The sequence below is a fragment of the Pavona decussata genome, unplaced genomic scaffold, assembly GCF_977016875.1.
Source record: "Pavona decussata unplaced genomic scaffold, jaPavDecu1.1 SCAFFOLD_233, whole genome shotgun sequence".
Taxonomy (NCBI): domain Eukaryota; kingdom Metazoa; phylum Cnidaria; class Anthozoa; order Scleractinia; family Agariciidae; genus Pavona; species Pavona decussata.
The window spans coordinates 3,252,974-3,278,814 of record NW_028145638.1 but is presented as its reverse complement, the minus strand read 5'-3'; the positions used below and the strand labels follow the sequence as shown (position 1 = coordinate 3,278,814).

The window sequence follows — 25,841 nt, the reverse complement described above, 5'->3', positions numbered from 1 at the left end:
TCAAGAACAAATATCCACTAATCCGTGTACATTTTTGAAGCCAAATAAAAGGTTAATGTGTTTATTATCCTTCAAACATCTTCGCTCCAAGTGAGCGTTGGATGCTGATTGAAAGCGCGCGCGGAATGTTGACTTCTGGTGTTAATATCCGCGTCTCTTTCCACATCAAAAGACTCTTCCATTTTGAAATCTTCAAATAATGCCTTTCGTGGCACTGAAGTAACTGGGGGATATCCCTTGGGGGTTGCATATTGCGTCACGTGAAACATTTTGACCAATCACAGTATTAACTTACAGTCATTCCAAGCTGTATAGCCAAACAAGCCACTTTAGCGTCCAGTTCCGGTTCGTTCTGTACTTCTCTAAGCGCTCTGGCAGCTCGGGCATTTCCCATGTTCCCTAAACACACAGCGGCTACATCCAGCCTCTTGGTCTTCACGCACATGCGCGCCATGTTCTCCCACACTGACTCACTGCCACAGAACAGCATTTCAGTTAGCGAAATCAAGTAAGCAAAACTACCATGAATTCTTGGGGTGGTATTTTGATGAAGAAAAGTAATCTTCCATTGTGCCTTCTCAAACTCATTAATAAATTACCAAGAGAAAACGTGAAGGAGGTTCAGAACTGAGATCTCAACAGGTTATTTCCGAGTTGCTTTGAACCTCAATATAAAAGCGAGACTAAGTGCCAAGCTTTTCATTTGAAAGTTAGTTTTGTTTGCATATGAATGAAAACTAATTTTCATAATAAAAACTTTGCATTCAGCCTCACTTTCATAATGAGGTTCAAAGGAAGTCGGAGATGGTAGTAATTTCTATTTACTTGAGTTTTCTTCAGTTTAACTTAAGAGGGTTTTGTGAATCCGGCCATTGAATCTTAATTAACCACTTCAACTGCTCTTACCCTATATCAATCATCCATCTCTATGTGATTCAGATGCCCTTGTAATGGGCCATTTCCGAGTTGCTTCGAACCTCATTGTGAAAGCGAGGTCAAGTGCAAAGTTTTTCATGATATTTAGTTTTGTTTGCATATGAATGAAATCTAACTTTCAAATGAAAAACTTTGCACTCAGCCTCGCTTTCATAGTGAGGTTCAAAGCAACTCGGAAATGGTCTATCAACAGCCCTTAGCATTTGCCTTACAAGATCGTTGTCCTCAAATTGCTTACTTTTACAGCGTAAAAGAATCACAGGCAAAGACAAACCTTTTGATGAGCTTGATCGCTTTAAATGCTTCATCCATGTTCCCAATTGCTGACAGATAACTGAAGTTCATCATTGCTTTCCTAGCTCCTTCATCAGCATTCTCCAGTCCTATGAAGTCCCTCATGGTGTGTTTAGTCACCATATGGTGTTTCTCAGGGAGGGCGATGTTCGTTGCTCCGTATGATGGTGGATCGGGAGGTGGATCCGAGCCTTCCAATTCACTGCTCTGTGGATTTTAGACAGAGTTGTTTTACAATGATGGATCAGAGAATTAACTCTGCAGTGTATGTAAAAGTGTTAAAGTGAACCCGTGAATTTTCCACTGAGCGTTAGCCCTAGTAAGGAAATGGGAGATCGCACGAGGCAAAGAAAAAATGTCTCCGACCTCGACGGGAAACGAACCTGCAGTTTTATGATGATCTTGCTAAACTGAAACAATGGTGAATTTTCTTCCATCCTTTTCTTGATATTTCATCAACTGGGACATTTTTGTACTAACCTTTTTAACTAGGTAGAAGTATGGAACCTGAACACCAAGTAAACCTGCAAAATCCAGTAAATACCAGAACGTTGATAGCCACACATAATAACAACAGAACTTAGGAGAAGAAAGAGGCTGTTAGCAGTCTCTGATCCACCAGTGAGTGTGTCTCTGAAAGATGTTTTCCAAAATTTGGCTATCACCCCAGACTATTAAAAAAAGCAACTCTTGTGCTAAGGGGGAGGCATGACTTAATACGCCTTAACTCTTGTATATATATTTTTGCATTTCTTGTTTCTGTTGTTAGGTTTTTGTACTGACCTCACCCCCCAAAGCAAATAAATAACAATAGAGCATTGTGTCCACTAATATGGCAACTGGCAAAGCCTGGGTAGAAACCCGAGCAAACCAACAAGTAAGCAGATAACACGCAGCTCTTTAGAACCCCTAACTTCATTGGACCTGTTTATCACGCAGCTCTATACTTCCAGGGCTAGGGTCCATTGCTGGCTTGTGTTCTTTGTTCATTGTGCCGCTATTGTTTTTTAAGCCAATCCTGTGAATCGTTCTACGAGCTGCATGGTGCACCCAAGTAACATACTATGAATAGGTTCCTTATTTTTCTTAGGGATAGTAAAGTGAACGAGCAACGCAAGCGCGCGCGAAAATTGTTTCCCGCGAGGAGACCCGACGCACGGAGGGAAGCGAACGTCGTGTCACCTTGCGTGTCTCCTCGTGTGATTCACTTGCTTTACTTTCCCTGTGACAAATAAGGGACTGCTTGACTTGTCTACCCAAAGACGAGCTGGGACAGGATTGAAAAGGATTTGGTTATAAGTCACCGCTGGGTACAATAGTTCTTTTGCATGGTGCAAAACGAGTCAAAGAATGGCTTAGCATTTGGCAGAAAAAAATCTCTTGTTCACTGGAATTAGCCACTTTCAATACATTGGTTACTTGTTCTATGAAATTTCCGGTACTCGGAGCTTCATTAAAGGTTTGCAAAAGTTATAGTAAATTTAAAATATTTAAGAACTTACTGAAATATGCCGAGTCGATTGGAAAAAAGTCTTGTAGCAGGATGCCGTGCTCTGGAGTACTAAAGAGCGATATCACCAATACGTCTCCCTGTTGTAAAGACGATGAAACATGAGCATAAGCATACAAAATACACACTCAAAAATACAACCACTGATGAGGAAAATGAAGGGAACAGTTCTCCAAACAAAAAATAAAGGGTTGAGGTTATCGGGTGGGAGACTGTCAAAGGAAAGAACAAAATCTGTCATTACAATAGCCAGAGAAAACTTGTCTAATACAGTGTACAAGAGATGCAGTGTAATGATATTAACACCACCATGGAAAGGGAATAAAATTTTGGCCGTATTAACAGTGGATTACAGTAAAAAATAAGAGTCATACACGAACACAAAAAGACCCTATGGAATAGAAACTGGTTTACCCCCCTGGATGGGATGCTTGTCCATCGCAGTTTTGTCCCCAGTAATTCAGTGTTAAAAGTAATTTCGCATTTGCTTTGGTTTTGCTTTACTACACTCTGTGATTGGCTACAAAAACTCGCGCCATTTTCCCAGCCAATAAGAAACAAAATCAAAAACAATTGTACCATGCTTGCACGCATGCACTTTTTGCCATTTGCATGTATCTGCTTCGAATACTGATTGGCTAATTGCATTGTTTTTGCCTGTTATGATTGGCCAGAATTGGGCAGGGTAATAACTTTGGTTTTTGGTTTTACAAGACAACAACTAAAATCTTATTCATCTGCTCTTTAGTATTCAAATATAACTGCTACTTCACGTAACAGTCACAGCCTGACCTCCTTACTGTCATCCACCACCGTTGTCGGGTTTACAGGTTTCCATCCTGGGATGTGTGAAGCTTCGCAAACTAGCAACTTGGGCTCCGTAGGATCCCAGTACTGCAACAGGGGTCTTCTACCAGCAATCTCTGCTGCCTGCTGTGCTCTGTTCATTATATCAATACTTTCTTTGTCATCTTCCTCTACTCCTGTCCCATGGCCAGTAGCAAAGTCAAATGATTGAAATGTGTCTATCTCCATGTCCCACACATATATTCTGGAATCTGGAGTGTTGTTCGCCTGAAAAGAAAAAAAATTGATCTTTTATGACAACGATTCCCACAAGATGACATAACAAAGGACAAGTTACCACAAAAACAGACATTTCACCACAACTATTCGTGAGTATCTGTCCTTGGATAACTTCCCCTTAGCCTCATAGGCAAGTACAAATTAAAATATATCGAAATAAGCCTATTTCATGATGGCATCATTTAGCACTGTACAACTACCAGAATCCATCAGTTTGATGTTTCTCTTGCAAATTAGGGATACTGTTAACTACACCTCACTGGATTACAAAATAATTATTTATAATATTAAAGAAAGGAAAAATGAAGAGGATTCTGGTAGTTGTCTTAAAATAAGGTCATCGTGAAAATCACCCATTAGTCTATTTCCATGTACTCGAGGCCAATTCTAATGCATTGTTTTTTGGTAACCATCAATAAAAAAGTGTCCTTTGGATTGCCAAAGTGTTAGTAAAAATGGATGACATTGTCCTCTTGAACACCACGCTGAATAATAAAACAGACTTTCCTGGGTTGACCTCTCGTTCATTTTATAACGTATCCTTTGCCTTACCTTATCGCACATGATGCTGACTTTGGTTCCATTACAGTTGCACTTGACCGATTTCAGTTTGCCAATCCCTGCTATACTTTCTTCTAAGGACTTTGGACTACAGTGTTGCTTAGCTTCCCTAAAAACAAAAAACCTCACTGTCAACATGAAATCACATGAAATCTTTGACCAGTGAATTATCTCCTTCCTTCCTTCCTTCCTTCCTTCCTCTCAAAGGAAACTTGAAATACTTCAAAAATTCATACCAATCCTTCGAAATTTTTTCAATTCAACCAGCTCAAAAAATCTAACATCACATCCACAGTGTGCAGTCTTAAAACCCAAGTACTGAATATTGTCATGGCCTTATGTCCCACTTAGCTGGGATGAAGATGATGCGTGGGTTGGGTGGGTGGATGAGATCAATATACATGTATGGACTGATGGTGGCTGCCACTAGCACCTTTACATGCTGACGTTCTATCTGACCCCACAGAACAACAACCATGAGACTTTGTGATATGTGCGGTATATAAGTACATTTTCATGATTGATGATGATGATTGATTCTTGTCATGGCCTTATGTCCCACTAAGCTTGGGATGGCGATTGATAATGATGATGATGATGATGACGATGACTATGATGACTGATTGTTTTCAAAGAAATTTTCCATTTCTGACATTCTTTAACTTTCACTGTTTTCAGCCCTTTGTTTTTATGGCATGCAGATTATCCATGTGGCCTATCTCATACCTTCTTGACAAATCCCAGACCTTGATATAAGCCAGTGATGTGCCAGCAACAAGAAAGTTTCCACACACATCTAAGAGAACAGGATCACCCTCTGTCTCAGAGAACTGCAAGACCTGCTTGACTGTTCCCTGAAAAATGAAAACATGAAAAATGTTCCTGTAAAATTAAATGTTATTAATACACTACGCAGGATTTAAATATCATGGTGATGCCTCTCTATATTCACCTCAAAGCACAAGTGCGAATGTATGAGTTTGAGATAGAAGTGAACTTACTGGCTTATTCTTTTGAAACTTATGGGAAGCAACACAACTTCGAAATGGCATAACCTCTTTGCCATAGTTTTGAAGAGATGTTCTCTTTTTATTAATACACTTGCACTCTTTTCACAGCAGGTGAAACAAAATTTGGAAAAGGCATCTGTTCTTGCAGACTAAGAGTTTTTAAATGACTAAACTATCTGATAAGAAACGGAGTAGTTAACATCACACAAACAGTACCTGAAATGTCCTGACATGAACCTTTCCTGGTTCTACAGTGTAAACACTCTGCTCATGAACTACAACAACAGGGGAATCTGAATTGAAAGAACCTGGAGAAGAAAACAGCAGACATTTTGTCAGAATTATTTCACAACCCTTTTCTTCATATTCTTCCTAAATACACTTCATCCTTGGTATTGCAGATAAGACAACAGGTGCATGGTTTTCTAACTGATCTTGAATATCACATCCATAGTATAAGGATCTTATTTAATATTGAACTGAAAGTAGTGATTGTAATACACTTGATCAGGAGTTATAAACTTACATGTGACTTTAAAAGTGTGTTAAATTGTTTTTTGTAAAAATAACTCAATCATGGATTTTGGGAGCAATCTTCTCAGATCCGAGTACTAAGTATTGTATTTTCATATGTACATCTATCACACTTTTAAACAAGGCACCTGGCTCTCAAGTCTCATATTTTCTAAGCACCCCGGTAGTAGGCACGATTAATTTGTGGTCCATAAACTTTCTCTGGTTTGCACAAATGATGCAGGTTGTACCTACTTACCCTCAGCTCGAACCATGCTTTTGTCACTTGCCACTTCATATACCACCACCTTTTTGCCATTCCATATTGCTGTGTGAGTCTATAATAATCAAAACAATAAATTTCAGCACTGCTTGTTAGCTTGCCTACCAAAATGATGAATGATGATATTAATGATAGCTGAAGATTAACAGGGCTGCAATTAAGCTAAAAAGAAGCTAAAGTTATATGATATGTCATTGTCAGCATCTGTTGGTCTTGAAAAACCATGAATTTGCGCCTAAAAAGTACGTTTTTCAGGAGTTGCTGTTCATTGCTGTCTGTGACTGTGGAGGCCAACATGGAAGTGGCAGTCTGTTGCACAGGCTCCACTTGAACTGCGAGTCAGCAGGTATTGCCTGTTGGCTGTTCTTGCATCTTGCAAAAGCCGTCTGCCTCTGCTTGCTGGCTTCTCTCTTGAGCAGCCCTTCTTCTCAGCTCCAGTCTCCACTGGTCATGATTGCTGGCCAGGTCTTCCCCTCTCTCGATGTACATGATGTGATACATGTTTGTAGGTGGTCTTAAACTAAAGAAAGTCTTTAACTGAAAATATTTTACAGTAGTTATAAAATGAAAGATTGTTATTTCAATTGTTGTTTTCTTTGTTGTCGTTGTCAGTCATCTTCAAGTTGTACATGTAGGTGACAACCATGATATGAACTACACATGGCAACCGTCATGTTATTGAAGATGTTGAGGAGGAGGATAAAAATGATTACTTTCTTGAGATCTGCACTGACAATGAAATCTTTCACCGAGCATTAAACTGACCTTTGTCACATAAACTCCTTTGATGTGAATGTCTGTCTTCAAGTCTTGATGATAATTTGTTGTAAAGTTTTCAATGGCCAACTGGCTTGGTGAAACTTGCACTGCAGTAATCTAACAGAAACAATAATATTGGGTGCCAAATAAGAAAACAGATTTTTAAAATGACTGCATTTTATATTCCAAGGGTTCAGACAGTCACACATTCTGAGACTTTGCATGATAGGGATTAGAATATGTTTAACTGACATTATAACCCACCCATTAATTTCTGCACTTTCTCATTGGACAAAACACATCATGTGGTACAAACTGTATGGTGGTCATCAGACTATAACAGTTACCCAATTTTTTTTTTTTTTTTGGACAAAACACAAAGAAAGAATGTGTACATGTACATGTAGCTCTTAGTCATTGTAATCTAATCACAGTTTAATAGTAAATGTAGTAAACTACTTCACTTGCATTTATTTGATTGCAATCATGCTGTGGCTATCACTTTTTTTTCTTTTCCACTGCAAAGCACACATGTTTCATGATGGTAATTGAACTGAGTGGAGTGCAATTTGGTCTGAAATCATACGCGTGATTTCAAAATCGAAGGAGTGCGCAGCGCAAGTTTGCTTTGAAATCACAAGTATGATTTCAGACCAAAATTGCACGACACAAAGTTCAATAATTTACCACTTTATTACACCTATTTTGACATCAGAGTTTTATTGTCAATATTAATATTCTATTTTTGTTACTTCATTTCCATTTTGATGGGCTAAAGAAAGGATGCGATTTAGAGCAAAAAATGGTGCAATTTGGGAATAAATTGCACTGTTGAGAGCTAATCAGATTGCAAGGATCACCAGTGATTTCAAAATGGGTGGAATAAAGAAAATAATGGAAGGGTTATAAAATAAATAAATCCCTTTCCAACTTGTTCGTGTATCAGAGGATAATATCCTCGGCTTTAAGATTGATCTCAAAATTTTAGCATTGCCCTTGAAGTGTAACTTCTTGACCAACTGTTCATTTTTTGGAGAATTTGTCAGCCTCAGGCATTATCCTCTGATATGCCAAAGATGTGAATGGTATATTTACTAAAAGTATATTTAATAATGGTCATGGATATGTTGTGGTTCAAAAATTTTTCTTTTGGGGGGGAGAGGGGGACTTAAAAAAATTTATACTAGTTTGATTTTTATTTCCCTTTGTCTCAGATTATGGTAATGAATACTGTACAAAGGAAAATACAAATTAAGCTGGTTTGAAAAATTTTAAAGCAAAAAAAAAAAGGAAGAAAAAAAATTAAACCACAACAGATACAAATCCCACTCAAGCATGAATTTTTTTTCAGTCTTTCTTTTTGCACAGTATTTTTAAGATGCATACACAACTGCATGGCCTTTCATTTATAAAAAAAAAAAACCTTATTCCCAACCCAAAAACTGTCAAAATCTGTTCCCTATTTCAGATAAAAAAAAACAACAACAGAATATCATATCTTTTGGAGCCATACACTCCCACAACACATCCTGCAGTAATTATGTACAGGTTAGTGCCCCTCCCCCCAGCCCCAATGATGACGTACCTCATGGTTGTAGTGTGCATTCATTATTTGTTCATTCAGGATAATCACAGTTTCTGCACTGTTCACAGCCAGAAGACTTTTGTTTCCACCCCACTGAAACATGCACAACAGAATTATCCTTATAAATTATTTAAAAATAACCAGAACAGAGTCTTCTCACTGACTTTCCATAACATTAATAATCCACTTTCAAGTCAGATGACAGCATCCTTTGTAGGAAGCCAGGCAGGTTACTAAACCCACTGCACTTGTCTCATTCAACATCACATATTCATTTGAAGTGGATGTTCTTAAATAAACCATGTCATTGTCCAAACAATGGGGCACAGAGTCTGCTGTCTCAATTGAAAATGGGCATGTATGTTTTGGGGAACTAAGGATAGAGAAATCTTCAAGACTATTTGTTTAGCATATTGACTAAAATGCTTCAGAAATCACTATCAATGACTGAATCATATGACAATGCTTAAAGTGTATATGACACAATGTTTTTATTCGCTTGATCAAATCAGCATGGTATTCTGGTATGAAAAATCCCTGCATTAGAGGCAGATAAAAACGTGAAATTTCACTTGCGGTGGGAGTCATGTACAATATCACACAAATGGGAGACAAGGAATAGCATAGCTGTGACACTAATAAAGGATCTCTACTTTTGCCGTTTCCCTATTCCTCCATTGTTTCATTGTGAGCATTCAACATTTCCCAGTCATAATTTCATCCACACAGTTTTCTTCCTAAGCACACGCAAAACAACCGAGGAAGAGAGAAACCATAAAACTAGCGATACTGTATTGACATCACAGCCCTAATATCCCCAGTCTTGCATGCAGTACTTTATCCCAATAAATTGGAAGTGAATTTCACATTGTTTTTTTTTTATCTGAAACCAGAAGAAGAAACAAAATGATAGGGAAATTTTTTTCTGTTAAGAGAACAACATGACAGGGTTTCTACTCTTTTTCCAATCTTGTACCCAGAGTCCTCAGGCTCTTTGGCCAGCGGTTGTTCGCCAGGAGAGACTCTGGGGTACTGGAATTTTATTACCGCAGGATTTCTGCGGTAAAACAATGGAAGCCATTATGGAGCTAAAATGGAGCAGCCAATCAAAAAATTTAATTTTTTTTAATTCTCCAGAGTCTCACCTGGCGCCCACCCGCTGACCAAAAAGCCTGAGGACTCTGGTTACGAGATTGCTCTTTTTCAGAAACAAATTTCCAGGACTTTTCCAGGCCTCACAAAGCGTTTTTTTCCAGGATCCATAATGCATGCACATTTAGTATTTATAAGTTGTTGGATCTTCCCATGTGGCTGCTCCTCAATGTCTTTCAAGAAAACATTATTACTTAAGTTTACAGATTTCCAGGATTTCCCAGGACCTCCTACCATTTTCAAGGACTTCCCAGTCCTGCCAAAGGCTAGACTAAAATTCAAGTACTTTCCAGGATTTCCAGGACCTGTACGAGCCCTGCATGAAGACTTGATCAAGTAAATAAAACAAAATTTCTGTCATATACATGTACACCTTAAGAGTCACTCCACCTCACCTGTATCTGGGACAACTGTGTTTCACCCTCCAGTACAGCTGGTGATTGGAGCTCCCATTTCTCTTGTCCCTCGGCTCTTTTCTTTTGTGGTTTGGACACTGTGTGTTTCCACATGGCCACCTTTCCCTTGTTTGTTCCACCAGCAAGAATACCTTTAAAATAAATGACATATAGGTCTCACATATACTGGACTGCTTTTTGATGACAAGCAAAATTTGAACTTCATAACTAAACTATGTAATATTGCATTTTTTCAGCCACCAATCAGAATTATGACAGTCTCTTCTTAGGACTGGTTCACACTAGCAACAGAATGACAGAAGTGGAATCAGAGTCAAAATCAGAAGAATCTTCTAACCTAGTGTGAATCAATATGACAGACTGCCTCACTTTCGTTCAAAATGGCAGAAGGATACTATGTTTTCCATTCTAAATCTCAAAAAAAGGTATTGGGATTGAGCTAAGTGATTGGTTGATTCTTCTGCTTCCGCTTCCGATTCCGATGAACCAGTTTACACTTGATCACAAGCAACAGAATCAGAAGTGAAATTGGAATAAAAAGGAAACTTTCTGACCCTTGCAATTCAGATGCCGTCAAGCTTACGACTGTGATTTCATCTTCGCCTTTTGATTCACACTGGAATGGAACGTTCCTTGCGCTTCTGATTCTGACTCTAGTTCCAACACAGTCACTAGCGTGAACCAGCCCTTAGCTTATTATCGGAAGGAAACGATAAGTCAAACTGAAGGGACTTCCTGTTTCCAGAATTTGTTAACCAAGACACAACCTTACCTTTAACTTTGTTGAACGATATACAGTTGACCACTTCACCAGTTTCAAAGCCACTACCATCGACTGAAAGTACATAGTTGTCATTCTGCTCAAGATTCCACATCCTGAGTAAGAACAAAACACAGTAAGTTTGCCAGTTACTGCTCAAACATATTCAGTTTATGAACTCCAGGCATATCTCATAATACCATAGAACAGCTAACAAAACTTAAATTCCAAATTCCAGCTAAAGCCACCATTTTGCTCAAAAGGATGGCGCCAGTCCTTTTGATACTACATAAATTCCATGTATTTTGGGATGGTCTGAGATACTAGGGTTTCCTTTGGGTGGTGCCTACTAATACAGCCATATTTTTGTGTGGTTTATAACTATGTGGGAAAAGCAGATCTTAGCAAGACTTCTTGGTTTCCAAAAAGAAAATTGAGGGTGACCATGCATTTTTTAAAGATAATATTTTATTAATTGCTTCAATTTGGAAAAAAAATGCCATACATTGCTTTGTATTTTATAACTTTTTAGAATTATTGTTGCTTAATTATCTCTACAGAATGCACCGCTACCCCAATTTTCTTTTTGGATTTTAGTAGCCCATACTAAGGTCTGCTTTTCCCGCATAGTCATAAACTGCCCAAATTACTGCTGTATAAGGAGGCACGGTCCTTAAGTTTCTTAGGTGATAACCAGTCTCTTTGCCAAAACAGAACTTATCTGGGCCAATTTCAATTCAAGGCAAAAAAGGCAGATATCATATTTATGAGTAGCTTGTATGAAATCCTCTTCATTTGTCATCTACAACAGAAAAGAAGCTGTGATTACCTGACAACATTTTCTCCTGATGCTGTTGCTAACACTTGCCTTCCAGCCCAAATTATTTGGCTTTTGCCAGGCTGTCCACTGAGCTTTACCTGGACAAGAACAGAAAATTATTTTCCTTGAATACCATTAAATGTATTTGTATTTTTTAATATTCACTTATTTATCTAGTATTATTTACTACAAGATTAACTATGAACAATTCATTGTTTTACTCACATGTACACATGTACATGTATAGATTTAACATGTCTGCAGGTAGGATGAATGTGTATTGTGCTCTAACAGAAAAATATCCATACCCCTCCCTACCCCTCCCACACAGGATATTCTAGTTTGGTTGCCCCCACCCCCCGCCCTCTAGAAATTCTAAAAATTCCAAATTAGCCCATTCATACTTTCCTTTAAAAGTTTGTGCTTCTGACATCTCCCTCCCTCCCTCCCTCAGAATTCTGAATGACATTCCAGGAGGGAGAGGGTATATTTCTGGAATGACATTTATTTTATCACTAACATTGCTTCTCTCCACTGACCTTAGCAACTTCAGATGTTGTGCCATCATGAGCCACTCTATGTTGTGAAAGAATCAGTCCATCTGTAACCACAACAATCATGTCCTTGCCTTCACTGTATAGCAAGAACTTGACAGCACCATCGGCAGTGAAACACTGTGTGGCCCGACCTTTATCATCAACAAAGTACACAGAACCTACATTGAAGTACAAAGAAGAAGTTCAGTGTCATGATAATATTAGAAGATCATTTGATCCACAATTCACTTGACTATGGTGATGACTTCCACACAGCAGTCAATGTTATCACAAGCAGTCCTTCTTAACGGCGATTTACATGGTATGACTTTGTCGCATGCGATAAGCTTATGACAGGCCTACGACACAAGTTGTTTCGTGTAAATCAAACCTACAACTCGCTTACGACTGTCGTGTACGTCACAAAAAATGTCATAGATATAGGCAATGTTGAGAGTTGTGTGCAATTTTTTGCATGACGCGAGCAGCTCGCACTCTAGAAATCGCATGCGACATTATTCATAGGCAAAAGTTGTACCGTCTAAATCAGCCTTTAGGATTACAATCACCGAGACAATAATAATTTACCTACGTATATCATATGATCAGTTGATAAGGCAAATAAAGATTTTTTATAATATAATTATGGAAAAGGAAAGTAATTTTAATAGGCTTTATCAGGCTCTGTCGACAATGCATTTGTGGTTAGAGGTTAATTTGCCAATATCCCCATTTACACATCAAGGGTTGGTTATACAAACCTTGTACAGCATGACTGTTGACTCAGGAATAAATTTACATAACTTGCACCAGTTTGGACAAAGCACAGTTCATCCAAAGTAAATCAGGATTTGAAATCTGTCAAGGAAGGAGTGGGAATAAACTACATTCAAGGGTTTTGACAACTTACCATCAGCCACGCCGAAAAAGAAAGAGTAATCAGATGATTGAGAGCTTCCTTTATTACTTTTCCGCCAACTTAGCATGTCTAGTGCAGCCTCGTCCCCAGCTACAGCAGCTTTTGCCAAACTTGGTATGTCACTAAAAAAGATATAAGAAAATAATAATTTTCAACTTGGAACTAAAAAAGTAGTCAGAGAAATACAGCAACACACACACAGACACCTGACAATTTTTTGTCTTCAAGAATTAGCTTTTGAAATATTTTTTCATGTTTGCAGTCAGGGAAATTATGACACGATTTTATACTCACTATTCAGGAGATGGTGGTGGTTTGAAAACACAAGCTGTTATTGGTGAGGAAGCATCATGTTGATACAAGGGTGACTGTTGAAGGCGGCCTTTTTGATCTGCTTTCCATATTGCCAAAACCCCAGCCTGTATAGAAGAGCAACATAGAGATGGGGATGAGATAATCTGCTTTTCTATTAAAAAATCTGTAACTATTGACATCAACGTAGCAACTTTCTGCCCTCTCCCCAGGCTAAATAGGGTTGTAAATGCTAAGTTCAAAGTGGTGTTAAAGTGGCAAACCATTTTTCTGTTGGCAGCAAAATCACTGACTGTTTGTACATTTTGAGAGGGCTGCCAGACATTTAATCGTGGCTTTTTTGTGCTCTATTTGTACCAAAAATTGCTGAGAGCAAGACTGCTGCTGCTGAACGTTGAAAGCCTCACAAAAGAAGTTGTTTTTGCTAATTTTGTAGGGCTCCCTCCAGTTCTGTTTATGTTACAGTTGTACATGTGAGCCTTGCTGTAAAGAACCAATTTTTGTCAAGGCAACAAAGATCATACACACCAAAGTTATAATCCCATACAGCTAAAAGTTCCACAGTGATCAGCATCTAATTTCTCCTTACAATATCACTACTTGATCAAACATACAGGTTGTGAGAATAAAGTAAATGATCACCAAATATAAAATGTCTTCATGTTTAAATATATAGACCCTTCTCCAAAACAGCAGCATCAGATTTGAATGAGTTAAAATCTAACTGAATGAAAAACTGATACCAGCACTGGAAAGAGCACCTTACTTTTACTAACCTTGCAAAGTTTCAGCATATTAGGTGTTACATCAGCTTAGGAAATGTAAGATGAAATTTGACAAATTTACAAAAATTTTGTATGACTGGGGGTATACAAACTTCTGTAAATTTTTCATTTTTCAACTTACATTTTCACAGCTGATATTATACCTGATATGCTGAAACTTTGCAGGGTTGCCAAAGTAAAAGTGCTCAGATTTCTAGTGCTGGCATACGTTTTTAATTTTAACTTATTTGAATCTTTGGCCGCCATTTAGGAGAAGGGTTTATTCTCCAAACTATTACCATGATAAAATAACGTGTAGAGAGCAATGAGGATGTACATGTTGATCAAAAATTAAAGGGTATACTAGCTTCACTAACCTCATCAGTAGTCACCAGTCGGTTGCCGTTATTACTCCACTGAATGACCCTGACAGGAGACTGATGAATGGATGAAGCCTCATGCAACTCACGGTCATGCTCATTCCAGAGTAACACATCACCACTCTCCCAGCCAATAGCAAGGATTTTTCTGACTGGATGCCATGTGATAGCTGTTACCAAGCTAGAACGCTGAATAGACGAGTCTTCAACTAACTCTCCCTGTTAAAGCAGAAATGGTTAAATGTTATAATATTGAGAACAATGTATTAATCAGTAAATGACACGGGTATACTCGGAAAAAATATTTTTTTCTGAGTTAATGCCTGTGTCATTTACTGATTAATACATCATTCTCGCTTAACATATTCCATCACATTATTTCCATGTTATAATATTATTATGCAATGTAATCATTGTTTTTGTCTATGAGACATAGGTTTGTCTAAACCTTTATCTTCATCAGACATTAGGCAAAATTGTCCAGACATCTGCTTCCTTGGATTCTTTATGCATGTATGGTATAATTCATTGGCATGTGTAGCATTTGCTATACATAATGGGGCAATTTCAACTTTTAACAAAAACAAAACATGGAGAAGCAGGAATTTCATTAAGGGCCAGGCACGAGATAAACAATGGTCAATTATTAACCACCTGAGTGTCGATACAAGTTCTCTGGCAGCTTTTAACATCTCAACCAACAGTTTAAAATTTACAGACAAAAGTTCCACTAAGGTAATTATTGGAAACCTTATCTGGTTTTTCTCCTCTAACCAGGTCTAGGCAACAAGCATTTCCATGGGTTTGTATGCATGAGCCTACTTCTTGCTCTTCAACTGCATGAGCAATGGAAGGCAATTAAGCCCTACTTCTCATGCCAAAACACCTACAGTGTATGGGATGCTTGATATACAGCTTCCCCTGTTATCACATTTTTTATTTGGAGCAGTGCAGCCAAGAACATTTATTGAGTCCTAGAGTGTTGCAGTTTTACTGAGAGTAGACAATATATGTAGCTCAAACCATTGCTCTCCTTTGAGTGAACTCTCTTCAATTCTCTTTGTTCTGTGATCTCTGTTAAACACAGAGCTTAACTACAGAATGCAGTGCCACTTTACCTGTCCCTGTGTCTACATGTTATCCAGCTTGTTTGGCTGGCCAAACAAGCTACAGAGCAACTCTAGAATACAGGACCGCTTTTAGGACAGTGTCACTGACAGACGTTTTTCAGTGGCTAGTCAGTGAAGCAAAAACATAAACTTTATAGTCTTTGTATAATGTTAAGTCCGCTCAGCAGCTTGTCAGTCTACCTAGTGGTTTATAGAATGAGGAAGGTATACATTTTAGTAGCCCAATGGGTCAGTGGCTCATCAGAGGACTATTTAGTGGCATATACTACAAAAGTTATAATATATTTTAGTGGTTCAGCAGCTAAGTGGTTTGACCAGTGATTGACAAGCTGCCAAACCAGCTTGGACGTATACTTGAAAAAGTGGCCCTGTATTCTATAGTATAGCCCAAGCTATAAAATACAGTCAAACTTGTTTTAGGCAGCACGATATCAAATGCCACCCTCTATTAATATTATTGATTAGTTGTCAATGTCCTTAAAATAACTTCCCTAATTACTGTAATTTTGACTTCTATTAAGTGGTCATAGACAACCTTTCCTGAGCTGTTTCTATTGTCTTGACCTGTTTTAATAATTAAATGGTCCCTTTGTAAAATGAAACCACTCAAATAATTATAGTGATGAATAGCCTGTCAGATAATTGAATTTCTGAGGACCTGTGTTCTCCATTGCCATACAATTTTATCATAATTTGAAGTTTCTTTTCCGAGTAAGTGATTTTGTGAGAGCTTTTGTACATAAACTGTACATTAACTGTTACCAAATGTGAAAGAAAATGGCATTTTTGTGTTTGAAGTGTATTCTGTGCAACCTTTATTATCGGTCAACCTGTATTAAGCTGTCACTTAGCAATTCCCCAAGAGTGACTGCTCAAGACAGGTTTGACTGTACATACAAAAGTGGTCCTGTGCTCCATAGTTGAACTTCCAAACACTGACCAGCACATTAACATTGTGTACTTTGAGAAAACCTCTGTACTTATCTTGTATATCTCTTATACAGAAATTGTGATTGCCATACCTCATCAAGGTAGAAGTCCACAGAACCTCCCACATCGGGCTCATTTTTCGAAGCAACCGCTAAAAGGGGGTAATTGCTGTGCCAAGCTATGTCAGTTTGTATTGCAACAGAAGGAGATTGGATCTTATGGTCAAAGTAAACTGCCATCCTTGAAGACAAACGCGTGAGCAAAACTCAAATAACACCAGGTCAACGAGTTTTTCCTCATAAAATCATGTATGATCCACAATGTCTGTTTACTAAGCAATGAAGATTTGGCATCTACAGAGAAATCACAACCTCCTTGCCGAACACATGCACTAATTAGTGTTCAGTCTTTCAACGTGAACGTTAAGACCTTCAGGGCTTGACGACGGATGGTAAGAACTAGTTCCCTTCTTCTTTTATAAACAGGTCTCTTGTTAATACAACTCCAGCGAATAACGAATCCAATATGGACCACTTAAGATCACGTCAATAGCAACACACCACTGTTGCGACGCAAAATTATCCTCCGTTTTCGGGAAGAAGCCTTCAAAGAACAGTAATATTTATGAACCTTGAGACTGATCAATCCCAAAATAATGATGTCCGCTGGTAAAAATAGTCAAGGCTCTTAAAACAACGCAAATTTCAAGCCATTTTCCACTGTCCTTCGCCAAAAAACAAGCGCTGGTAAAATTTGTAAAAGCCCGGATATGCTATTTTTGTTTGTATGGCCGCTGACTAGTGCCTAGCAACGACCACCTGCGCAAAATTCAAAATGGCGGGAGGCGGGCTTCATAGTTCGGTATTTCTTGTCATGGTATCTGGGCAGATAGAGTCCGCAAAGGTGAGTTAAAACTTGTTGCGCACTTGATTTATTACAAAATGTTCTCTGGTTTCCCTCTTTGACCTATTCATGTCTTTCAGTTTCCTGAGTTTGACGATTTGTACTGCAAGTACAGTTTTGTTTATGGCCAAGATTGGGTAGTTACGTCTGTAAGTATTCATAATTCTTGGATCTAGATCTTTCTCAATGGTTTCTCTGCACTAAAATGCCCTTTTTTGGCGTACTTAAACTCCCAGTTTAGTAAGGCCGCCTTTCTTGTTAAATTTTCCCATCTTAACTGCAGTATTATATTCTGTGTCATTTTAATCTTATAGTGTTAATCAAGTGACGTCATTTAAATGTAATTTTATTGTACAAAATCTAAGAGTATAAATGATTAACAAAAAATAATTACCACTTTTTACAGGGTTGGGAAGAAGGACTTTCACAGACCACTAAAAAGAGTCAGGATAGACGACAAGTCTTTGTTTTCAATTTTCCATTAGACATCACTTTCAAAAGTACAAGTCCCTTTGGATGTAAGTAAAAACTGCTCGTTTATTCTGCCTTGTCCCCAACCCTAAAATGTATGTTTTCTACTTTGGTTTTCTGAAATAGACACCTCAAAGGATTATAATTTGTCCTAAATGATCACTGGTGAGATTCAAAATGTTTGTGAAATGTGCCTTATTCTAGGCCAAAAGGTTTCTCACTCAAAAGATTTCCAGAGCAAAAAAAAAAATGAAGGTTTCCAAGAATGTGCAGTTCCAGAAAATATCCATACTCCCCCCATGGAAGGTTTTTTGTTTTGCACCCCCCCCCCCTTCCCCCAGGAAATTCCAGTTAAGCTCCATACTTTGCTTCTAAAATTTTGGCTTTTAAGACCCCCTCCCCCTAGGAATTTCCGATGACCCTCCTTGGGGTGGGTATCGATATTTTCTGGAACTACACAATGCCAGAAAGAAGTGGCAGGAAAAACTGTGACTGGTCGCAATGAGGATCAAATCCACCAATCCACCAATGTCATTTTTCACATCTTAGTAAGTGACTAGATCATGTGACAAATTTTAAAAAGACTGCCTGTTACCTACTATTCGTACAGCTTTTGCCAATATTTTCACAAAGTGCTCAAGATTCATACATGAAATAAAATTTAGTCCCTAATTTTGCTTTTCAGGGCCCCAGCTAGTGATCAGTTGCTATGGCTTGGATTTTTATGGTCATGATGTAGTGAGAGGATATGGAGCCGTACATGTTCCGATCTCACCAGGAAGGTTAGAAACTGCATGGCTGTGTTGGAAGACTCAGGTTGTGCCTGTTCTAAGCAAAGCTGATACTTTGCCTCAGCTTATCAACCTCTAACTGCTCTGTATTAAAGAGTTACAACTGCCTGAAAATTATCAAGTCAGGCAAAATGGGGCATTTATGGGATTGAAAATAGATTGGATCTTATACAAGATTGGCAAGTGACCCACTAATTGGCACAACTTATGTTACATGAATTACTTGTATTATAAGTGGTACATTCATCTAGGCATTGACAGGGGTTTCATTAAGTTTTGAAGTAGGGGGCACCTAAGGAGAGTAGCTGGGCAGAAAATTACACTTGAAGTGAATTTCTTTATGTTCAGTTTGAAAGTAGGCAGGTACTGGCTCTTGTGTATCCTGGTACTGGTACCCGGGTCCCGCCTTCTAACGAGAACCCTGATCATTCACACAATGTGAGATGGGGCTTAACTAAGTACAGCTTGGAGCACCATTTCAAGTTGCATGCACATCAGATGTCAATGTGAACATCAATTTTGTGCCATGTACATGATCTCTTTGTATCTTATTATATGTGTAAATCATGTCTTAGCAATGATGTAACTTATTTTCTGTTGTTTTAAAGACCAAGAAAAATTATGAGAATCATCATGACACAATAGTGGGAAATCATCGTCAATATTAGGCTGATAGTTACAGAATTCAGTGGAATACAAGCAATACAGGAAGTAGTCAGTCAACTCTCATTGTTCTAGTAGTAAGCTCGATCTTGCTTGTGTTATTTTCAGTCACACAAGAGAGATTCCAATGTTTGTTCCGGAGTCATCATCAAAGTTTCAAAAATTTATAAGGTGAGCTTTTGTAGTCTGCGACAAGCGTCAAATGTACACTGTTGATTAAACTTACACTTGCTACTTTGAATGTTTGCTATTGACTGGAAGCCCGTTTTTCTTGGATATGAATTTTATATTGCAGTTATTTGCTTCCCGCCATGTTGAATTGTCTAAATTTTATGTACTGTTTTCAACACTTTAATGAACTTAAGCTCAAAGTCACCCTTATGCTTTGCCTTTCAGTAACATGAGGACTCTTAACTTTAAAGCTAAATCTAAGAATCGTGGATCAAAATGAGTAGGAACTTTTGACCTCGTTGAGCTAAGCCTGTGGGGCAGGCACTAGAAAGGGAGAAGAGGAATTGGGTGCGTGCCAGCATGAGCAAGAGAACACTTCCTTTCCCCTCTCCCTCGCACACATTGCCTGATTGCCCTTCTCGCTGCCCCTTTCTAGTGCCTGCTACTCAGGCTACCTTGAGCTATTAAAATGTTTTTTGTTTTCCAAGGTCTCATACTATGATTGACGGTAGTGGAAAACAAAATCTTTGATTCAGTATGAACTTCACAGTTCATATTTTATTGAAAGGTACAGTAAAACAAAATTTTTGTTTTCTTTTCGAAGTTGGTTCCTTGGTAGGAGACCCGAGTTTGTGGACCCAAAACTTGTTGCCCAAGGAGAAGGAAGAGAGGTGACCCGAGTAAGATCACAGGGAACAGTGAAAGTCACATTCAGTGTAGTGACACGGGACATGAAAAAACTTGGTTATGACACCGAGCCTGCCAGTGTAGCCATTCCTCATCTTGCACCTGATAACAGTGGCATCACAACGATAAGACCAGAATCTCAAATGCATGGAGCTGAAAGCCACTCATAGCAAGGAAGGATTACTACAAACATTTTGCAGTGCTGCCATTAAGTTAATGAGATATAGGAGACTCGTGGGAGAACTGAGATTTTCTGTTTCTGAGTATGCCAGAAAATAAATCTCTCTTAAATTAGTCTGTATAGTCAGCCATATTGTTTGCAAAAGGCAAAGGCAGGTTTGTTTGTAGTTCACCAAGCTCTTCTAGTGTTACTTTGCCTTTCACAAACAATACCACCAGCTCTACAAGCTACCATCAGTCCCATGTTAGTCCCATGGCTGTTATTAGTGGCTGACAATTAGCCATCATGGTCAGCTACTTAGCAGGGGTGACCATCTACTTTGAGACAAAGATAAAGCTACATGTGGCATCACTTTCCTCAAGAAGCCAGGCTCTTCAAGGCTCAATAGGGACCTTAAGATTGAGGGTTACTTTTTATCTATGTTGTGTTTTACTGTTGGCCATCGAAAGGGAGCCATCTAGTACAGCAAGGAATGGATGATACTTGCTCTCCATAAGAAGTATGAATTACTGTAGTTTAGCATCAGTGACGACGCCATGTTTGTTTATTACAATGCATGCACAAATGTGGTTGTGAATTCCTGAATTAAGCAACTCCTCATTCACTGAGATAACTCTTTTAAAGAAAGTAAATTTTTTAAAACTAGCAAAAAACTACAATTCACTTACCTCTAGACAGTGTCCTTGATGTTGAAACATGAACCTCAAACGGGACGACAGGATTGGAGATTCATGACTTTTAGAGGTTTGCAGGAAACAAGGAAAAACCTCAATCTTAAGGTCCCTAATAACAGCCCTGTGCTCATTATTTCTCTAGCCCCGGCTGTTCAAAGAGCAGATAACTCTATCCATTGGATAAATCATTATGCAGCAGATAAAATGTACTCCAACCAATTATACATTTTATCCACTAGATAGCAACTTATCTGTTCCTTGAACAACTAGAGCCTGTTGTACTGTGAAATTTTAGCTCCATTTTATTTTTACCTCTGGGAGGTACCAAAACAAAGCATTACATAACTGACATTTTCATATTTCCAGTTTTAACTATGGGATGCATCAAACATAAAGACATTGCAAGTTACCACTCAACTTGCCTGCAGTAAAGTCTTGCCTTGTATATATCAAAAGAAAGAAAAAAGTGGAAATAACTTGTAAAAAGAAGAAATATTTTAAAACTATGCTGTTTCTAACTTTATTGCAAGCATATATTTGTGAAGTTTAGTATGTAATAAGATTCCTTATATTTAAGCTAAAATAAACTTGATATTGTTTGTAAACATGTCAGAAATATTAAAATGAATAAAGAAATAAAGTTAGCTGGAATGCTGATACTCTTAATTACAGGTAAAGAGCTTAAATCAGACAAATCACACACAAAAACTGCACGCTGTGGGTGTGATTTTTATTGATAAGTATAAAATGCAAGGGAATGTACAAAGGTTTATATCAGAAGTTTTTCAATGGCTTGCTGAAGAGACAGAATCTGTGGTTTGAGTTGTGATCCTTCGTTAATAGTTACAGCAGTGGCAATGACTGGACGGGAAACGCCACATGCACGACCAAGAGCCTGCTTGGAACGAACAAATACATATGGCACATTCTAAAATAAAAAAAAGGAGATGATTGATTAGCTTATTTCTTGAAATTTACACAACAAGACATGATGACGATGATAATGATGATGATTATTACTATTATTATTATGATAGTATTTCTGCCACAGAATGTTAAATTTTAAAGACCATTTCTGGTCACAAAGCAAAAGCATTGACAAAATTTATCCTCTTCATATACAATAACATATTGCCTTGATCTATCAAATTAAAAACTGACATCAGGACTTGAAGAGTTTGGCAGTAAATTCACTATCACTGAGCGAAGAGGCAACCCTGGAGAGGAGTACTTAGACTGACTTAACATGGTTTTCCCTTGACATCCTTTCCTCTTCCAAAAAAAAAAACGGTAAAATTCTCTCATGTTAGATTGAAATGTTCAAAATGTACACCCAAAAAGCCTTAAAACCACTGACTTCTGGGGTGTCATACAAGTACAGCTTGCAGAGGGGAATGCCCCCCTCCCCCCTGACAGGGGCTAAACATGCTGCAGGCTATGTAATGAAAAACATCAATGATGTCTTGCCCAGGATAAAGATCAGTATACTTACAAATAATTTAATTATTATATCAAAATATTTTAATTTTGTTAATTATTAATAACTTATCATGATAAAAGGCCTGGTGAATGGTAAACTCTACACTTTGTGACATGGCGAAAATAGCATTTTGTATGCAAGCCCAAGACTTTCTTGCTTTGCAAAAGACATTGAGACTGTGCGACATGAAATTTGACTAAAACTTTGCAACAGCCGTATTTTTAAAAAACCATTCACCAACCCTCGTAGAGTATGAATTAAATTAACGATATTAAAAGTTTTTGTCCCTAGACTATAATGCCAATCACCAGAACTTTAAAACTAACTGTCTTTTGTTTTTACAATATTCTCCTACCTTATCTTCACACAAAAGTGGCAGATGCAACAATATTTCTAGTGGTTCTGTATCCGCTGCCATGACAATGAACTCTGCAATGCCACGGTTGAGACATTTGGTGGCTGCAAAAATTGAGTTTTATATCAAGAATTTGTATGAAGTGCAAGTAAGGTGTCAAGCATTTGTTTACTTTGTTGTCTTCAAAAATTGGCATCACAAGAGGAGCTTAGAGAAATGCCAGTGTTTCCCAAGCTACTGAACACAAATCTAGTATATTGCCTAGTACCGTATACTCTTTTGGGGCCAAAACATCATTTTTTTTGTACACAAAAGTGGATGGAATTCAGATTGTCATTACAAAGGAAAAAGTTGACCACCCCAAAGAGTTACCTGTAACTTCCCATTTCTTCTCTAACCAGGGCCCAGTTGTTCAAAGCCTGATTAAATTAATCCTGTGTCAATGCAAAGTTTGATTTGAGTTTAATTACTAATCAATAATCATTTCTCCAAAAAATATTTGCCGTTCAGTTTGCACTTCGACTTTTCTTTACCTTTCACTTAAAATCAGCTTTTAATGAGCGAGATCAAAACCTTGGTTAACTTTTAATCAGGGATTAGAATTAATTGGCTTTTGAACAAACAGGCCCAGTTGTATTAATGGATAATGGGGAAACCTAGCAAAGCAATGGACTGAAATGACGTCCAGGGGGAGAGGAAAAGATAGGAATTAGGGCTGGTTCATATGTGATGCAAGCAAAAGCAACAGCAATGTTCACATGTAACAAAAATGCAAACACAAGGAAGAACCCAGGTTGTCCAATATAGCCTAGTCGACAGGCCATGCTTCACATGCTGCACTTGCATTTCACTTGTGTTATTCGTGATGTTCACATGTGAAACAAATGCAAATACAACCACAAGCACAAGAAAATAAAAATAAAATGTTACCATTCATGCATTAGAACTTGTGCCTATTTCTTGCATCAGCACTTGTGCTTCCATTATGGTAGTTCACACATGCATTCACTTGTGCTTGTGCTTGGACTTGCCTCGTGATTGTGTTGCACATGAGAACCAGTCCTTAAGCATGGACTGTGTGTGTAATTTGTGGCCCTTGTGTAACTTTACCATCACCGTCACATTCACCCTAAACTGCTTCGTACCTTTCTTAGGCAACCACTTGTCAATAAAATTTCTGTTTTATTATTTATTTTTCAGTCAACTAAAATGAGTCTTGAGATTTCTGACACAGGCGGTGTTACACTGGGCAATGTTCCACACAACTTGTCTTGCAACAACCAAAAATTGTGTGGTGTTGCAAGATATGTCGAAGGAAGTAGTTACACTTTACAATATTTGAAAACTTGTTACAGTGTTTGCGCAAAAGCAAAAGCAGTAGTCAGTTGTACTTTTTTTAGCCATTGCAGCAATGCTGCATCAAATTATTCTAGCTTTGTGCAGTGCACAATGCTTCCTGTTACTTGTCTCGCAATGCCACAATGCACCAATTTTAGCTATTGAGAGACAAGTTGCATGGACTATTGCCTAGTGTAACGCCGCCTAGAGGAAATTCCCTTTCCAGCCGACATAGTGGTCACTTGCTTATGGAAGGTTCAACCTTAGATTGCAAAGTTCTCCCAGTCAATGATTTATCACCTTCATTAGCTCCCTTCCTGAGTTGTTTGTATGACGTTGCTTGCTGAATAAGATCGAGGATTGTTACAGTCAGCTGTGGATCAGCCAAGGGAAAGGCCTTTGGGTTCACATCATCAGTTGCCTAAAACAGGACAAATCAACGAAATAAGGATAAGCGTGTAATTAATTATTTTAAATACTGTCTCTAAATGCGAGACCTGATCTAAAATTAAACAGAATCTCATTTCACCTTGGACTGAAAACAACCCGGAGAATGAAGCCAAAGTTTAATACTCAAAACACAAGCTACGGTCTGAAACTAAACCCGATACTTTTTTCGTATCCAAAACACTTTACTCCCAGTTTCACGTGTTCTTGGCTACAACATAGAAATTCAAACTGATGGATATCTTTCATGCCCAGCTCTATGAACGCATAAAAGACAGAAAGCTTGATACTTACCATTTCAAATAGTTGGTGCTAGGTCCTCTCGGCAGAATCGAGCTTCACTGAGGACAGAAAACACTAAACGACAACACTTACATAAAACTCCTCGTCTCTTCGTTGTTCGTTCTGCTGCACGTGTGTACAACGCTTAGCACGCGCGCATGGACCCATGGGAAGTGAATGGTCTTTCGACAGTACGTCATGTAAGCGATCTAGCGAGTCTCCTCAGTCTCAGTTACTTTCAGTTGTTAGCTCGCTCCAGATCCGCTCCAGACTATTAATTGATACTTGATATATGAAAGGGCATATATTACGAGCTCACAGCTCATTTGGTTGAGCACTGCACCGGTATCACAGAGGTCATGGCAGGGACTGCGGAGGGAGAGGGGCTGGAGGGTTAGCCCTCCCCCCTTTTTGGATGGTTAAAAAATATTTTTTATTTTATTTTATTCAACCATGTGTCCATCACTTACAGAAACAACTAACCTTACATATTATTAAGTATATTAAAGTTTTCTTCGACAAACCTGACAATTTCAGACAGTTTGTCGTTAGTTTTGCCGCTGAACGGACCACTGGATTTCAACCATGAAATAATAGAATTTCAGCTTTTGTTTCTATTTCATTCGTTCTTGGATTGGTGTTTCATGGAGATAAAGTTTCATAACTGAATAAGTTCAAGAAAGTTTTTGCACAAAGGCATTCATTATGCCGTTACGCGTAAATATTTGAAACGGAGAATTAA

At 38.2% G+C, this 25,841-nt stretch overlaps 3 protein-coding genes across 3 annotated transcripts in view; 1 reads left to right on the top strand and 2 right to left on the bottom strand.

The window, feature by feature from the left end:
- LOC146458421 (intraflagellar transport protein 140 homolog) overlaps window positions 1–17,430 on the bottom strand; it is a 31,533-nt gene extending 14,103 nt beyond the window's left edge. Inside the window, exons 1-19 of the mRNA XM_085090553.1 lie at window positions 16,749–17,430; window positions 14,594–14,815; window positions 13,435–13,559; window positions 13,132–13,262; window positions 12,225–12,400; window positions 11,695–11,783; window positions 10,878–10,981; window positions 10,085–10,236; window positions 8,538–8,630; window positions 6,959–7,069; window positions 6,170–6,248; window positions 5,614–5,705; window positions 5,114–5,241; window positions 4,379–4,496; window positions 3,533–3,814; window positions 2,733–2,820; window positions 1,711–1,754; window positions 1,211–1,437; window positions 296–473 (exon numbers count right to left, since the gene is read on the bottom strand). Coding sequence (XP_084946679.1) covers window positions 296–473; window positions 1,211–1,437; window positions 1,711–1,754; window positions 2,733–2,820; window positions 3,533–3,814; window positions 4,379–4,496; window positions 5,114–5,241; window positions 5,614–5,705; window positions 6,170–6,248; window positions 6,959–7,069; window positions 8,538–8,630; window positions 10,085–10,236; window positions 10,878–10,981; window positions 11,695–11,783; window positions 12,225–12,400; window positions 13,132–13,262; window positions 13,435–13,559; window positions 14,594–14,815; window positions 16,749–16,895 — 2,586 coding nt within the window. The 5' untranslated portion in view covers window positions 16,896–17,430. The remainder of the gene's footprint in view (window positions 1–295; window positions 474–1,210; window positions 1,438–1,710; window positions 1,755–2,732; window positions 2,821–3,532; window positions 3,815–4,378; window positions 4,497–5,113; window positions 5,242–5,613; window positions 5,706–6,169; window positions 6,249–6,958; window positions 7,070–8,537; window positions 8,631–10,084; window positions 10,237–10,877; window positions 10,982–11,694; window positions 11,784–12,224; window positions 12,401–13,131; window positions 13,263–13,434; window positions 13,560–14,593; window positions 14,816–16,748) is intronic.
- A 30-nt stretch (window positions 17,431–17,460) lies between these two features.
- On the top strand, window positions 17,461–21,852 carry LOC146458420 (B9 domain-containing protein 1-like). The gene is made up of 6 exons (XM_085090554.1): window positions 17,461–17,559; window positions 17,640–17,708; window positions 17,966–18,077; window positions 18,716–18,812; window positions 19,593–19,655; window positions 20,260–21,852. Exons 1-6 carry the CDS (start codon window positions 17,491–17,493, stop codon window positions 20,510–20,512), a joined length of 663 nt encoding a protein of 220 aa, XP_084946680.1. The 5' UTR covers window positions 17,461–17,490; the 3' UTR covers window positions 20,513–21,852.
- Window positions 21,853–21,906: 54 nt separating this feature from the next.
- Window positions 21,907–25,262, bottom strand: LOC146458419 (NHP2-like protein 1). The gene is made up of 4 exons (XM_085090555.1): window positions 25,112–25,262; window positions 24,671–24,791; window positions 23,033–23,136; window positions 21,907–22,125 (listed from the first exon to the last, which is right to left on the bottom strand). The coding sequence occupies exons 1-4, from the start codon at window positions 25,112–25,114 to the stop codon at window positions 21,967–21,969; spliced, it is 387 nt and encodes a 128-aa protein (XP_084946681.1). The 5' UTR covers window positions 25,115–25,262; the 3' UTR covers window positions 21,907–21,966.
- Between the last annotated feature and the right edge of the window lie 579 nt (window positions 25,263–25,841).

Coding starts and splice junctions, on each gene's coding strand:
- LOC146458419 (XM_085090555.1), bottom strand. Junction 23,137..24,670: donor CAGGAAGGGAGCTAATGAAG/GTGATAAATCAT, acceptor CAATTTTTGCAG/CCACCAAATGTCTCAACCGT. Junction 22,126..23,032: donor CACTTTTGTGTGAAGATAAG/GTAGGAGAATAT, acceptor TTTTTATTTTAG/AATGTGCCATATGTATTTGT.
- LOC146458420 (XM_085090554.1), top strand. CDS start 17,491: ATGGCGGGAGGCGGGCTTCATAGTTCGGTATTTCTTGTCATGGTATCT. Junction 17,709..17,965: donor AAGATTGGGTAGTTACGTCT/GTAAGTATTCAT, acceptor CACTTTTTACAG/GGTTGGGAAGAAGGACTTTC. Junction 18,078..18,715: donor AAGTACAAGTCCCTTTGGAT/GTAAGTAAAAAC, acceptor TTTGCTTTTCAG/GGCCCCAGCTAGTGATCAGT.